This window comes from Zootoca vivipara, chromosome 15, assembly GCF_965207765.1.
Source record: "Zootoca vivipara chromosome 15, rZooViv2.hap1.1, whole genome shotgun sequence".
Lineage (NCBI taxonomy): Eukaryota > Metazoa > Chordata > Lepidosauria > Squamata > Lacertidae > Zootoca > Zootoca vivipara.
This window is the reverse complement of record NC_142598.1, coordinates 8579538-8595993: the sequence shown is the minus strand read 5'-3', so window position 1 is coordinate 8595993 and position 16456 is coordinate 8579538. Positions and strand designations below refer to the sequence as shown.

The 16456-nt window shown below is 48.6% G+C and overlaps 1 protein-coding gene across 1 annotated transcript in view; it reads left to right on the top strand.

The window, feature by feature from the left end:
• C3 (complement C3) overlaps window positions 1-16456 on the top strand; it is a 73593-nt gene that overhangs the window by 18436 nt on the left and 38701 nt on the right. Inside the window, exons 9-18 of the mRNA XM_060269008.2 lie at window positions 173-293; window positions 2988-3103; window positions 3290-3436; window positions 4940-5152; window positions 6230-6424; window positions 7709-7870; window positions 7989-8118; window positions 8647-8718; window positions 11411-11611; window positions 15649-15760. Of these exons, the coding sequence (XP_060124991.2) occupies window positions 173-293; window positions 2988-3103; window positions 3290-3436; window positions 4940-5152; window positions 6230-6424; window positions 7709-7870; window positions 7989-8118; window positions 8647-8718; window positions 11411-11611; window positions 15649-15760 (1469 nt within the window). The remainder of the gene's footprint in view (window positions 1-172; window positions 294-2987; window positions 3104-3289; window positions 3437-4939; window positions 5153-6229; window positions 6425-7708; window positions 7871-7988; window positions 8119-8646; window positions 8719-11410; window positions 11612-15648; window positions 15761-16456) is intronic.

The following is a 16456-nucleotide window of genomic DNA, read 5'->3' as shown; positions in this document are numbered from 1 at the left end:
AGCGTCGTCCTCCCTAAAAAACTCTGGGAAATGGGGGGGAGGGTGCCAGAGGGAGCTTTGCATCACGGCGCCGGATATGCTTAAAGATGGCCCTGTGCCTGTGGGTGTGTTCTGTTGTGCACACAAGCAAATGTACCACTTTGGTTACAGTCTTGTTTTCCTTTCTTTTCAGATTACAGAAGGGGAAGGGGAAGCTGTGCTGACAAGAGCAATGCTACAGAAGCGATTTCACAACCTCAACGAGCTGGTTGGGCACTCCCTCTATGTCTCTGTGACAGTGATGACTGAGTCAGGTGAGCTATGATGCGAACAGGGCCGGATTTAGGTTTGATGAGGCCCTAAGCTACTGAAGGTAATGGGGCCCTTCATATGATCAACGCCCAATACTCTCTCAAGAGGCAGCAGCTCAGGTAGCTGCAGAAGGAGCAGGCACAGCGCAAAACTCTGCCAGTCCTGACTGAACACAGAATCTCATGAAGGCAGCCTTCCCCGACCTGGTGAGCTTGAGATAATTTTGACTTCCATCCCGCTTGACCAAAGGCCATGCCGCCTGGGGCTGTTGGAAGTTGTGCCCAGGGCTGGATTTAGGTATGATGAAGCCCTAAGCTACTGAAGGTAATGGGGCCCTTTATATGTCCAGATGTCCTTTGTCAACAACAAATTGTCACTGTTTTTTGTGTTGAATACCATGGACCTAATAGGTATCTAAAGCCATTTGCACATGTTGCCACGCAACCAGTCCATGCAGAATGTAGGCACCCTATATATAGAAATGAGCAAACCAGTGATATTTTAGGGAGCCAGCTAGCAGGCAGGGCCTGTGACTTACATCATAGAAGCCTACACAACACAAAACACTGTTGCTGCATGTAGGTTTTATTTTATTTGTTTTTTATCTTATATTTTGGAAATGTACATCCAGGTTTTTTTTCCTTTAATTTTTTTGTGGGCCCCCAGGAGAGTGGAGCCCTAAGCCATAGCTTGTTTAGCTTATATGTAAATCTGGTACTGGATGTGAACGTCATGATACAGTAAGTGGTTCACACATGGCACACTGGATTCTGGCTTACTTGGTGCAGTTCATAACATTGGTGTAAACAGCTTTGAGATTTTTCTAAAAAATATAAAGCGGTATAGAAATGAAAGAATACTAATAGTAGTAGTAGTAGTAGTAGTAGTGATAATAGCTTTGGGCTATTAAGCCCCTTCTTGGATTGTTAAGAATTCAGAAGTGAAAGCAGAACTCATTTACACTGCAAGGAATTTTGATTAGCATAGAAACTACATTATATATATATATGTGTGTGTGTGTGTGTATACACACTGTGTGTGTGTGTGTGTGTGTGTGTGTGTGTGTGTGTGTATATACTGTATATATATATATAAACATTGTTCATACCATGCTACAGACAGATATTTTATCCTGTAACATTATAATCCAGAAATACTTAGTCTTTAAGTTAAAATTTTTAGCCAGTTCCTGGAAATAAAAATACATTGGTAACTTGGTTCTCGAACTTAATCTGTTCCGGGAGTCCATTCGACTCCCAAAACCGTTCGAAAACCAAGACGCTGCTTCCGATTGGCTGCAGGAGCTTCCTGCACTCAAGCGGAAGCCGTGTTGGATGTTCGGCTTCCGAAAAACATTCACAAACTGGAACACTCACTTCTGGGTTTTCGGCATTCGGGAGCCGATTTGTTTGGGAGCCAAGGTACCACTGTATTGTTATCTGTATATGAATCAGGAAACCTAACCACAATGAATTTATTATTGTTTTTAGTATTCTTTGGCCATAACATGTTCAAACTTGTTTATGTAACTACAAAATCTAGACATTTTTCCTTATTTAAAAAGAAACCTAAAGTTCAAAGGATTCTAGCTAGAATCTATGGGCCCCACTCCCAAGTGTTTTGTAGTGTAAAATATCCTGATCATTGGGTCTACTTGTTGCTTCCACAACAGCTGCTGCACAAGTCCGCTCATCATTCACCAGGCTGTGCTAGGTCTAATATATTTTGCAGTCTGAGGTGAGAAAGGTCAATTGAAGCCAATCAAAATGGCAGTTGAATCCTATTTCAACCCTGGTAGCGAGGCAGCATTCTACATTGCAGCCAGCTAGATTAGGCTAGCTCACCATGGCATACAAAGTGAAGGAGCTCCTGTGCCCCACAAATGAACGGATGTGATCCAAAGATCCATAGGACTCTGGTGAACTTAAGAAGAGATATGGGATCAGGCTGTATCTCCATCATAGTTCAACATCCATTTTTGCTGTGGCAAACCAGAAGCTTATAGGAAGCCTGCCACCTTTGTTCTGGCAAAGTACAGGACATGAGGGGAAGGGATTGGGGGCGATATCCCCCCCAACTGCTGCTGAAATGACTTAACTCATGTCAAAGCTGCAGGGAACTAGAAGTGATGACATGAAAGCCTTGTCCTGGTTTGCTGCTCCTTGGGGGCAGGATAAGGAAAGGGAGCAAGGAGGGAAAAAAGGAAAAGAAAAAAGTGAGACAGTTTCTCCAGCCAAGTTAGCAATCCCTTCCTTGTAGGAGCAGGGGCAGGTATTTGGAAAAAATCCCAAACATGGCAGAGAACGAAACAGAGACAGAGCATGCAGCAGGGTAGAAATACAGGACAAACTGTGCCCTGTATTGAATCAACACAGGACATTGCATTCTACACTGAAATACAGGACGATTCTGTACTGTATTATATGGGACAGGTGGCAACCCTACTGCCAGTACATAGAGCATTGTGTATGGAGGGGCTGACCTGTTCTTTGGCAAGGATCCTATGGCCAATCCGATGCACAGGGATTCCTCGGCAGTCAAGCAGGTGTGTAAAGGATCATTTGAAAGCCACTTGTGTACTGGAGGTATTCCATTTGGAGCAAATGCTGAGAGCCTGGCTCTGAAACACTGTGAATATTTTTCTCTCCCCACTTGGCTTAATTTCTTCTCTGCATCCCCTCTTCTCCTTTCTGCAGGCAGCGACATGGTGGTGACTGAGCGATCTGGCATCAGCCTTGTGACATCACCCTATCAGATCCACTTCACGAAAACCCCCAAGTACTTCAAGCCAGGGATGCCCTTTGAATTGATGGTAATGTTCACCTGCGTCTCTCTTCCTTTCATGGCCCAGTCCCAGGCTCTTAGAAATCGACAGTGGTGAACCTAAGGAGCTGTGGGAAATCTGTTAAATCCATGGATGTCTTGGGAAAAGTGGTGTTGGCTCTGCAGAGGCGGCTGCATCTCAAACTCATTCACCTCTTCCTTCTCAACTGCTTAGGTGTTTGTCACCAATCCTGATGGCTCCCCAGCTTCCCGTGTACCTGTGGTGACAGAGCCAATTGCAGCTGAAGGAACCACTCAGAATGATGGGACAGCCAAGCTGATCCTGAACACCCCAGCAAACAGCCAAGAGCTCAGAATCACAGTGAGTCCCCCCCGAGGCCATGCCAAGTTCCCTTCAAATGCATGAATTGTGCTACTGGCAGTTACTGTGTGTATCTTCCGCACACAGAACCAAAGCAACTGAATTATGATTTTTTTTAGGGAGTGGGAATCTGTATCTCAGTGGGAGAGAACATGCTTTGCATAGAGGTCCCAGTTTCAGTCCATTTTTGATGGATATGCTCTGTTTCCATAGTCAAAGGCTATATGCTTCTGAATACCAGTTGCTGGAAACTGCAGGAAAGGAGGGTGCTCTTGTTTTACGTCGGTGGCGCTGTGGTCTAAACCACCAAGCCTCTTCGGCTTGCCGATCAGAAGGTCGGTGGTTCGAATCCCTGTGATGGGGTGAGCTCCCATTGCTCTGTCCCAGTCCTGCCAGCCTAGCAGTTTGAAAGCACAGCAGTGCAAGTAGATAAATAGGTACCACTGTGGTGGGAAGGTAAATAGCATTTCTGGGTGCTCTGGCTTTTGTCATGGTGTTCCATTGTGCCAGAAGTGGTTTAGTCTTGCTGGCCACATGACCCGGAAAGCTGCCTGTGGACAAACGCCGGCTCCCTCAGCCTGAAAAGTGATATGAGCGCCGCAGCTCCATAGTCACCTTTGACTGGACTTAACCGTCCAGGGGGCCTTTACCTACTTGTGAACTTCCCACAGGCATCTGATAGGCCACTGTGAACAGGATTGTGGATTAAATGGTGGACTTGATTCAGCAGGCTCTTCTTATGTTCCCCTTGAGACCAACAGTCTGACTTGGTTCATGTGGTTTATGGGGGCTTCAGTAGCAATGTTTACTCTTCAACTTTAGATCCCGATAAACTATATTCTAATTTTCTTGTTTCTTTTGATGGCAGTTCACCAATTCCATCTCACCTGCACCTTTGGTATGTTGTTCAGCCATCATTCACACTGCTGACTGGAGTTCACAAGTTACCAGTACTTAAGATGGCTTTCCCCGAAGAGCCAAGATAACTTGTGCTTTAAGGGAGTTTATAATGTGAATCTTCATTGGTCTGAATAGGGTTGAGAGACCACACGGTTCTCTTTTTATCCTGAGGTACTGAAGAGACCCACCATTCTGACCCATTTATGCCAGGCACAGTGCAGAACCCGACCTGAGCTTGTGTGGGACCTGGTAGCTGGGAACGCAGTGATATTATATATATATAATTTTTCCTCCACAACTGCCACATCCTATATTTGAGGAAGGGTGTCCTGAATTTCAGTTACTTCAAACATTCATATTAAAGTGGAGTTATTTCTGAAGATACAGGTTACGTAACAGAGGTGTTTCATAGATCTTCATAGGCCCAAGATTCTATACAATTCCTCCCCACTTGGACATTGCCACCCTGGGCAGGATATAAATATGAATATAATAATAAAAAATACTCAACTGTGCTCCGTGTGTACCTTCTCTCACAATGTAGGGTGTTAAAAGGACTAAAGGGCTAATAGTGTTCTGATCAACACTTTCAATTTTCTGTAGGTAAAAACCAAAGATCCCCAACTTTTAAATGAACGTCAGGCAACCAAGACCATGATAGCTACAGCATACCAGACCCAAGGAGGATCCGGAAATTATCTCCATTTGGCAGTCACAGCTACGGAGCTCAAGGCTGGAGACAACTTGCCTATCAACTTCAACGTGAAGAGCAACAACCAACAAGTATCGAATCAGATCCAATATTTCACCTATATAGTAAGTACTGGGCAGAATGGAAGCCTGAGGGCCAAGTCTCTATACAACTGTTACTATTGAAGGTGTTGGTGAGAGAAGGAAGAGGGAAGTCTTCAGCCATGTGCCTGGTCCTCATTGAAAAGCAGGGAGGTGATATATAATGAAATTGGGGGGGGGGGGTGTATTTAAAGCAGGCATCCCCAAACTTCGGCCCTCCAGATGTTTTGGACTACAATTCCCATCATGCCTGACCACTGGTCCTGTTAGCTAGGGATCATGGGAGTTGTAGGCCAAAACATCTGGAGGGCCGCAGTTTGGGGATGCCTGATTTAAAGGGTATTTTGTAAAAAGACCAGAAGCCTTTCTTTTAGGAATAATAGGGTCAGATGTACCCAGAGATCAAAAGAACTTGTTTCTCTATGCAACTATGGCAGCCTGAACGATATATGCTCATAAATGGAGGGAGGGAACAGTACCAACGAGGGAGAAGTGGTAGCTGAAATTTGTGGAGTATGTAGAATTGGCAAGCTTTAACTAAAAAGAGACCAGGAAGAAAGAGTTTTAAGGAAAATTGGAAAGTGTTTGTAGCATATCTGAAGAATCATTGTAAGCAGGTTAAGGCATTAATGGGATTAGAGTAAATTCAGCAGTATAAATTAAGTAGAGAAATAATGAGAAAAAAATGGGAGTAATTAGAATATTCAGTAGTAATTGATGACTAAAATGAACCATGTTGAGGGGGGAAGGGAGGTCAGTGATCAATGTATTGTTGTATTGGTTAATGTATGAATGTGGAAAATCTAACAGAAAAAATATTTTAAAAAATTAAAGGAAAAGCAGGGTTCAGCAATCTTTCCTACCCCTTTGTGGGTTGAGGACAGTTTCATGTTATTATGGCACTTATACGGAGCCCACAAAAATAAGTAAACTTCCATGTCACAGTTCTGCATGAGGAGGAGAAAAACATTTGTATGGCACTTCTTATGTGAGTTAGTCCAATTGCATGGAGCTTCTCCATGGCAGCATCACATTGTTCAAACAAATCAGTGCTTCTTAACTCCCTTCATGTTAAACAACAATGGCTTCTTCAACCATCAGATCATGACTAAGGGGAAGGTGTTCAGGGTTGGAAGGCAGCCCAAAGCAGCAGAACAAAATCTGGTGACCATTTCCTTGCCCATCACCCCGGATCTCATCCCTTCCTTCCGGATTGTGTCTTACTACCAAGTGGGGAACAATGAGATTGTGGCCGATTCCGTCTGGGTGGATGTAAAGGATACCTGCATGGGAACGGTATGTTGCTCTTCTCATCGATTCCTACAATGTCAGTGCAAGCCTTCCTCTTCCTACAGCCATATCAAAGGTGTAAAGTAACTCTTCCCCTACTCAAAGCTTTTCAGGGAATATGAATTGAGAGTTCCCCCCACAAAACTGTTTCGTTTCTGGCTGGAAAATGAGTAGAACCTAACAACGTGCATGCAAATATATTCAACTTTAATAACTTGTAAATAATCTGACACTAGGGAAGGGAGATGAATTCAGTTCTTAATTTAATGCAAACTTGCTGAATTTGCACTTCCTAACACGATACGAGAACCAAAATGCAGCTATCCTTGGAAATGCACATTTCTCTGAATTTTGTGAGGGAGTTCTCTTTTTAGAAACATAAATTTTATTAGAATTTAGAAAGAAAAATACAAAGATTATTGTCAAATATCTTTTTTTTGGTCCAAACTAAAACATTAATCCAGAGGCAAAAAGAAGAGAGAGATAGAGGAAGAAGTGGTGTAGCGTGGGTGGCTGGAGGGGCCGTGGCCCCAGGCACATTTTTTTGAGGGGGCGCAATGAGGCGCCCCCATGACTGGCTCCTTCATCAAGGCCAGAGCTGTGGGAAGGGAAGCTGTGCCCAAGTCAGGCCTTCAGGGGCTGTCTCCGGCACACAGAGGAGCTGCAGAAGCAGCTTCCTCATGCAGGAGTCAGGCCTGACCCGGGGGCAGAAGTACCAAAGAAGCACCCCAAGTTTTCTTGATTTATTTCTTAACTATCCCATCCCAATGCCTGGGTAAGGGAAAGAATGACAAGTTTATACTGAACTGTGGAATCCAGTTACAAAAGTGGCTGCAATCCTAGCCTCACTTAAGTTGGAGTAAGTCTCACTAAATGCAATAGGACTTACTTCCTTTGTAGACATTGTTAGGTTTGCAGCCATATATGGTTCTGTGATTGGGCCCATAGCCACTTAATAAACTTTGTCTGTGGTGTGCAAGGCTCTTGTAGTTGGAAAATACTAAAAGGGCTATTCCTTTGGGAATTCATTTATTTGGGGATGTGCAGGGAAAGTAATTGATTTGTAAATAACAGTTGATGACTGAGATATGCATGTTTATTGTGTGCTACATATGAAATACCGTAGTTCAAAGTATGTATATTTCCACATCAGCAGAATACAAAACCGAACACAGATTTGTGCAAAATATACTAATTGCAGCTGAGCGGAAAATCCCAGGTGGAAATGGGAATGAATATCTCAGTGGATATGTATGGAACTAAATCACCTGGTTGTCTTTGTCCAAACAGCTGGTTGTGAAAGGTGCAACTGAGGCAGACAACCGGATTCACCAGCCAGGATCTCAAATGAAAATCAAACTGGAAGGCGATCCAAATGCTCGGGTTGGTCTTGTGGCCGTGGACAAAGGTGTCTATGTGCTAAACAAGAAGCACAAGCTTACCCAAACGAAGGTGAGGCAAGAAATTCCTTGGGATGGGAGCACTGGGATTTTGATCCTCCCCTACAACTGGAAACATGCTGGGCATATACATTTATTTTTTCTATCACTGTGTGCCTCCTCCATACCAGATATGGGACTCAGTGGAAAAGAGTGACATTGGATGTACAGCTGGCAGTGGCAGGAACAATCTGGGTGTGTTTGAAGATGCTGGACTTGCCCTGGTGACCAGCAATAAGCTTTCCACGCAACAGAGATCAGGTATTATTGGGGAGGGTGTTGGTGCTGGTGAGATGGCAAAGGAGTTCCAGTGTGAGAAAGACCTTTCACCTAAGAGCAGGGCCTAGACTCTTTTCTGGCTCAAGCGCTATCATAGCATTGTCTGCAGATTATGCCTCACACTGCCAGGCAGAGGGTGTGTGTGTGTGCAGGTTCTTGGACTGAACTGTCCCACTACCCCCCACTGTGTGGTATGGAAATACACGTGACGAATCTCCGAAGACTGCTGTTTCTAAGAAACAGCTTCAACAATCAGGACAATCAGCAATACTCCACATTGCACCCCCTGCAAGATGTCTTAATGAGAAATGGCAGCTATCAGGAGTTCATTGTCAGATGTGTAACATGTAGTTAAGCCTTACATGGGAGTAAGCGCTGTTGGACTCGGTGGGAACCACTTTTACGTAAACACGCATAAAGTCAGTATCCATAGGAATTAGAATTCAGTGGCACTAACATTTTATTTCAGTTCCAAACACTTAGTTTTTGTTCCTCCCTTTTCTACTCCAGATCCAAAGTGTCTTCAGCCTGCAAGACGCCGGCGCCGCTCTGTACAGCTCATTGAATCTAAAGCAAGTAAAGGTATGTAGTGCATGGCAAAGGCTCCATTTACCCCGTGAAATCAAAATAATTTGAGCCAGAGTGAAAAGATAACATCTAATGGGCACAAGAGTGGAAGAATATTGTGTCTGTTCAGCTTTAGCACTGGGGATTGATTGTTGATACTCATGCATGGTCCCCACTGTGAATGGGTTTTCTTCTCCCTTTGTGGTGGCTTCCAGTTCCTGCTCTCTCAAGGAACAGGCTAGTGTCTGACAGAGAAAGATCAATCCATTAAGCCAGTATTTCATTATACCTCAGTATCAACAACAAGAGGAAAGGCCAAGTTCTCCTGTAGAAATTATTGTGGAAGACCTCATTGTGTAGTGAAGGAGCACACACACTGCATGCGGAAAGGAATCAGGCTCAATCCCCAGTAACCCCCGTTTAAAAATATCTCTGTAAGGCTAGGAAAGACCTTGAAGAGGAGCTGCCAGTCAGAGTTGACAGTGCTGGACTGGTGGCCTGACTCTCATTCTCTCTAATATCCACTGCCTATTGGTTTGGAAGTGAACTGGGCAACACACACACACCTCAATGGTAGTTGTTGTTGTTTAGTCGTTTAGTCGTGTCCGACTCTTCGTGACCCCATGGACCATAGCACGCCAGGCACTCCTGTCTTGCACTGCCTCCCGCAGATTGGTCAAACTCATGTTCGTAGCTTCGAGAACACTGTCCAACCATCTCGTCCTCTGTCGTCCCCTTCTCCTAGTGCCCCCAATCTTTCCCAACATCAGGGTCTTTTCCAAGGATTCTTCTCTTCTCATGAGGTGGCCAAAGTATTGGAGCCTCAGCTTCACGATCTGTCCTTCCAATGAGCACTCAGGGCTGATTTCCTTAAGAATGGATAGGTTTGATCTTCTAGCAGTCCATGGGACTCTCAAGAGTCTCCTCCAGCACCATAATTCAAAAGCATCAATTCTTCGGCGATCAGCCTTCTTTATGGTCCACCTCTCACTTCCATACATCACTACTGGGAAAACCATAGCTTTAACTATACGGACCTTTTTCGGAAAGGTGATGTCTCTGCTTTTTAAGATGCTGTCTAGGTTTATCATTGCTTTTCTCCCAAGAAGCAGGTGTCTTTTAATTTCGTGACTGCTGTCACCATCTGCAGTGATCAAGGAGCCCAAGAAAGTAAAATCTCTCACTGCCTCCATTTCTTCCCCTTCTATTTGCCAGGAGGTGATGGGACCAGTGGCCATGATCTTGGTTTTTTGATGTTGAGCTTCAGACCATATTTTGCGCTCTCCACTTTCACCCTCATTAAAAGGTTCTTTAATTCCTCCTCACTTTCTGCCATCAAGGTTGTGTCATCTGCATATCTGAGGTTGTTGATATTTCTTCCAGCAATCTTAATTCCGGCTTGGGATTCATCTAGTCCAGCCTTTCGCATGATGAATTCTGCATATAAGTTAAATAAGCAGGGAGACAATATACAACCTTGGTTACAGGTAGGTAGCCGTGTTGGTCTGGATCGAAGTAAAATAAAAAAATTCCTTCAGTAGCACCTTAAAGACCAACTAAGTTTTTATTTTGGTATGAGCTTTCGTGTGCATGCACACTTCTTCCTTGTCGTACTCCTTTCCCAAATTTGAACCAATCAGTTGTTCCATATCCAGTTCTAACTGTAGCTTCTTGTCCCACATAGAGATTTCTCAGGAGACAGATGAGGTGATCAGGCACTCCCATTTCTTTAAGAACTTGCCATAGTTTGCTGTGGTCGACACAGTCAAAGGCTTTTGCATAGTCAATGAAGCAGAATTAGACGTTTTTCTGGAACTCTCTACCTTTCTCCATAATCCAGCGCATGTTTGCTATTTGGTCTCTGGTGCCTCTGCCCCTTCGAAATCCAGCTTGCAGTTCTGGGAGTTCTCGGTCCACATACTGCCTAAGCCTGCCTTGTAGAATTTTAAGCATAACCTTGCTAGCGTGTGAAATGAGGGCAATTGTGCGGTAGTTGGAGCATTCTTTGGCACTGCCCTTCTTTGGAATTGGGATGTAGACTGCTCTTCTCCAATCCTCTGGCCATTGCTGAGTTTTCCAAACTTGCTGGCATATTTGGTGTAGCACCTTAACAGCATCATCTTTTAATATTTTAAATAGTTCAGCTGGAATATCATCACTTCCACTGGCCTTGTTATTAGCAGTGCTTTCTAAGGCCCGTTTGACTTCACTCTCCAAGATGTCTGGCTCAAGGTGAGCCAGACCTCAATGGTAGTAATTTCTGCTTACTTGGGGGACTCCCTAGGTATGTAGAAGTATATTAGTTGGCACTTGAAAAGGAAATGCAAGTTTTAATTCCTACCTGCAAGATGGCTTATTAAGGACATATACGTAGTAACATTCAGGACTTATGGAAATTTGGAGGCTGTTGGAGTTGAGAGAAAGAGGCTGTGGAAAAGAAGGGAAGGGAATTAGCCTGCCAAGGACCCTGATGTAAACAATAAAGCAGTATCAAAAAATGGCAATCTATAAAAACTAGCAAAAATTCAAAGCACATTTCATATCTCCCTGGAAGCTGACCAGAATAGGACGTGGTGGTAATTTAGTAGCTTATTCATAGCATTTATCTGTATTTTAGCTTTCTTCTGACTCCTGTTATGAGTAGCAGAACAACACTGGTGTGGAGAACAGAAATTCTTTGATATTTCATTATGTTTGCATGTTGCAGCCGGCCAATATCAGGATCGGGTGCTAAGAAAGTGCTGTGAAGATGGAATGCACGACAACCCCATGGGCCACAGCTGTGAGAAGCGGGCACAATACATTGTGGATCAGAATGAGTGCCAGAATGTCTTCCTGGAATGTTGCCGCTACATCAGAACCATAAAGGATGCAAACAGACGGGAAGAAGAACTGCAGTTGGCGAGAAGCAAGTAGAATTTTTGTGAATATAAAAATTCAGGGGCGCAATATTGGGGAGATGGACAACTTGGTTAGTGATCTGTGAAATCCTTTCCTACGAGGGTGCCAATCTGGCTTGCAGTACTGAGACCTGGGCAGTGTTGAGCTGACCCACCTGCGCCCACCAGAATTCAAGTTCTGGGTCCATTTTTGTCACCTCTTCAAGTGACATAGCTTGATCAAGTTGTCATAGCTTGGTTACATAAGGACACAGGTGGCACTGTGATCTAAACTACTGAGCCTCTTGGGCTTACCAATCGGAAGGTTGGCGGTTCGAATCCCCGCAACGGAGTGAGCTCCCATTGCTCTGTCCCACCTTCTGCCAACCTAGCAGTTTGAAAGCATGCCAGTGCAAGTTGATAAATAGGCACTGCTGTGATGGGAAGGTACCGTGTTTCTCATATTTTAAGGCATCCCCAAAAAATAAGCCATGACAGGATTTCTAAGGGTTAGTGAAAAATAAGACATACCCCGAAAATAAGCCATGTCGTGTAGCCCCGACCGAGCGAGAGGCGAAGGCGCGGGACCCAGCAGGAGCTCCCTGCCTGCTTCCCCGAGCCGTCGCGCATCGGGGGACAGAGCCGAAGATCGGCGGGCGCTCCTTGCTGGGCTTGACAAGCCCGGGAAACAGCGCCCGCCGATCTTCGGACCTGTCCTGTGTGACAGGCGGGGGTGGGGGGGGAAGCGGAGATCATGCTCCGCTCTCCCCCCACCCCCGCCTGTCACCGAAGATCGGCGGGCGCTGTTTGCTGGGCTTGACAAGCCCGGCAAACAGCGCCCGCCGATCTTCGGACCTGTCCTGTGTGACAGGCGGGGGTGGGGGGAAGCGGAGATCGTTCTCCGCTCTCCCCCCACCCCCGCCTGTCACCAAAGATCGGCGGGCGCTGTTTGCTGGGCTTGACAAGCCCGGCAAACAGCGCCCGCCGATCTTCGGACCTGTCCTGTGTGACAGGCGGGGGGGGAAGCGGAGATCGTTCTCCGCTCTCCCCCCACCCCCGCCTGTCACCAAAGATCGGCGGGCGCTCCTTGCTGGGCTTGACAAGCCCGGCAAACAGCGCCCGCCGATCTTCGGACCTGTCCTGTGTGACAGGCGGGGGTGGGTGGGGAAGCGGAGATCGTGCTCCGCTCTCCCCCCACCCCCGCCTGTCACCAAAGATCGGCGGGCGCTCCTTGCTGGGCTTGACAAGCCCGGCAAACAGCGCCCGCCGATCTTCGGCCCTGTGCTGTATGACGGGCGGGGGTGGGGGGAAGCGGAGATCGTGCTCCGCTCTCCCCCCACCCCCGCCTGTCACCAAAGATCGGCGGGCGCTCCTTGCTGGGCTTGACAAGCCCGGCAAACAGCGCCCGCCGATCTTCGGCCCTGTGCTGTATGACGGGCGGGGGTGGGGGGAAGCGGAGATCGTGCTCCGCTCTCCCCCCACCCCCGCCTGTCACCGAAGATCGGCGGGCGCTCCTTGCTGGGCTTGACAAGCCCGGCAAACAGCGCCCGCCGATCTTCGGACCTGTCCTGTGTGACAGGCGGGGGTGGGGGGGGAAGCGGAGATCGTGCTCCGCTCTCCCCCCACCCCCGCCTGTCACCAAAGATCGGCGGGCGCTCCTTGCTGGGCTTGACAAGCCCGGCAAACAGCGCCCGCCGATCTTCGGCCCTGTGCTGTATGACGGGCGGGGGTGGGGGGAAGCGGAGATCGTGCTCCGCTCTCCCCCCACCCCCGCCTGTCACCGAAGATCGGCGGGCGCTCCTTGCTGGGCTTGACAAGCCCGGCAAACAGCGCCCGCCGATCTTCGGACCTGTCCTGTGTGACAGGCGGGGGTGGGGGGGAAGCGGAGATCGTTCTCCGCTCTCCCCCCACCCCCGCCTGTCACCAAAGATCGGCGGGCGCTGTTTGCTGGGCTTGACAAGCCCGGCAAACAGCGCCCGCCGATCTTCGGCCCTGTGCTGTGTGACAGGCGGGGGTGGGGGAGAAGCGGAGATCGTGCTCCGCTCTCCCCCCACCCCCGCCTGTCACCGAAGATCGGCGGGCGCTCCTAGCTGGGCTTGACAAGCCCGGCAAACAGCGCCCGCCGACCTGTGCTGTGTGACAGGCGGGGGTGGGGGGGAAGCGGAGATCGTTCTCCGCTCTCCCCCCACCCCCGCCTGTCACCGAAGATCGGCGGGCGCTCCTTGCTGGGCTTGACAAGCCCGGCAAACAGCGCCCGCCGATCTTCCGACCTGTCCTGTGTGACAGGCGGGGGTGGGGGGGGGAAGCGGAGATCGTGCTCCGCTCTCCCCCCACCCCCGCCTGTCACCAAAGATCGGCGGGCGCTCCTTGCTGGGCTTGACAAGCCCGGCAAACAGCGCCCGCCGATCTTCGGCCCTGTGCTGTGTGACAGGCGGGGGTGGGGGAGAAGCGGAGATCGTTCTCCGCTCTCCCCCCATCCCCGCCTGTCACCGAAGATCGGCGGGCGCTCCTAGCTGGGCTTGACAAGCCCGGCAAACAGCGCCCGCCGACCTGTGCTGTGTGACAGGCGGGGGTGGGGGGGAAGCGGAGATCGTTCTCCGCTCTCCGCCCACCCCCGCCTGTCACCGAAGATCGGCGGGCGCTGTTTGCTGGGCTTGACAAGCCCGGCAAACAGCGCCCGCCGATCTTCGGCCCTGTGCTGTATGATGGGCGGGGTGGGGGGAAGTGGAGATCGTGCTCCGCTCTCCCCCCACCCCCGCCTGTCACCAAAGATCGGCGGGCGCTGTTTGCTGGGCTTGACAAGCCCGGCAAACAGCGCCCGCCGATCTTCGGCCCTGTGCTGTGTGACAGGCGGGGGTGGGGGAGAAGCGGAGATCGTTCTCCGCTCTCCCCCCACCCCCGCCTGTCACCAAAGATCGGCGGGCGCTCCTTGCTGGGCTTGACAAGCCCGGCAAACAGCGCCCGCCGATCTTCGGCCCTGTGCTGTGTGACAGGCGGGGGTGGGGGAGAAGCGGAGATCGTTCTCCGCTCTCCCCCCATCCCCGCCTGTCACCGAAGATCGGCGGGCGCTCCTAGCTGGGCTTGACAAGCCCGGCAAACAGCGCCCGCCGACCTTTGCTGTGTGACAGGCGGGGGTGGGGGGAAGCGGAGATCGTTCTCCGCTCTCCCCCCATCCCCGCCTGTCACCGAAGATCGGCGGGCGCTCCTAGCTGGGCTTGACAAGCCCGGCAAACAGCGCCCGCCGACCTGTGCTGTGTGACAGGCGGGGGTGGGGGGGAAGCGGAGATCGTTCTCCGCTCTCCGCCCACCCCCGCCTGTCACCGAAGATCGGCGGGCGCTGTTTGCTGGGCTTGACAAGCCCGGCAAACAGCGCCCGCGTGCACTTTATTAAAAAATAAGACATCCCTCAAAAATAAGCCATGTCGTGTTTTTTTGAAGAAAAAATTAATATAAGACATGACTTATAACATGAGAAACACGGTAAACAATGTTTCCATGCGCTCTGGTTTCTGTCACGGTGTTCTGTTGCACCAGAAGTGGTTTAGTCATGCTGGCCACATGACCTGGGAAGCTGTCTACGGACAAACACCGGCTCCCTCGGCCTAAAAGCGAGATGAGCACTGCAACCCCATTGTTGCCTTTGACTGGACTTAACTATCTGGGGGTCCTTTACCTTTAAAAAGGTAAAGGACCCCTGACAGTTAAGTCCAGTCGCGAACGACTCTGGGGTTGCGGCACTCATCTCGCTATACTGGCTGAGGGAGCCGGTGTTTGTCCACAGACAGATTTTCTGGGCCGCTTCTGGCGAAACCAGAGCAGCTCATGGAAATGCCATTTACCTTCCCGCCGGAGCGGTACCTATTTATCTACTTGCACTTTGACGTGCTTTCAAACTGCTAGGTGGGCAGGAGCTGGGACCGAACAACGGGAGCTCACCCCGTCGTGGGGATTCGAACCGTCGACCTTCTGATCGGCAAGCCCAAGGCTCAGTGATTTAGACCACAGCACCCCCTGCGTCCTCCCTTTACCTTTACCATAGATAAATCTGTGTCTCCTGTTTCCCCAGGTGACTTTGAAGATGAGTTCTTATCGGACGACGAGATTGTCTCTAGGACTGAGTTTCCAGAGAGCTGGTTGTGGCAAACAGAAATCCTGACTGCACCTCCGAACGATGAGGGGTATAAAGTTTTTTATGGCTGCATTCTCCTTTGGAGAACACTGTCTGCTCTATAGACTTAGGCAGCAATCCTATACTCCCTTATAGGAAGTAAATTCCATTTAGCACAATGGGAATTGCTTCTGGGTAGACATGTACAGGATTGTAATGTATACCTAGTTTGGAAATAATTCCTTCTTCCCAAAGACTAGGAATCTTGAAAAGAATAATAATCAGTGCCTTCACCGAACTACAATTCCCAGGATCCTTTAGAGAATGCTATAAGGGCTAAGATGGGATAAAGCTGATGTAAATGCATCATGTAAATTCAGCTTTCAGTTCATCAAAGAGCAGGAGCAAGGATGATGCAAAATTTAATTGCTCTGCTTTTGAGGCAAATTTCCCTGTCTCACACAATGTAAGCATGGGTGGGAAATCAGTCTTGTCTCTAGAGATGGCTCTGCTTCCAGGTTCCTCATCCTAGAAATGAAATGAAAAGATCCTGAGTTGAGCAAAGGTTTATTCTTCACTTCCCATAGAAGTGTGAATATGTTTGCTCAGTTCTGAGGGCAAAAACTGTCTGCCCCTCCTCCCTGACTACATGAAAGGGAAGGAAAGTTGCTGAAAGTATTGCTCCTGAGCTCTTGCCTGCTAGCCTGGACACCAAGCTTTGGAAAGGGTGGATTTCAGTTAAGTGTGGGGAAGAAATTTGGTTCAG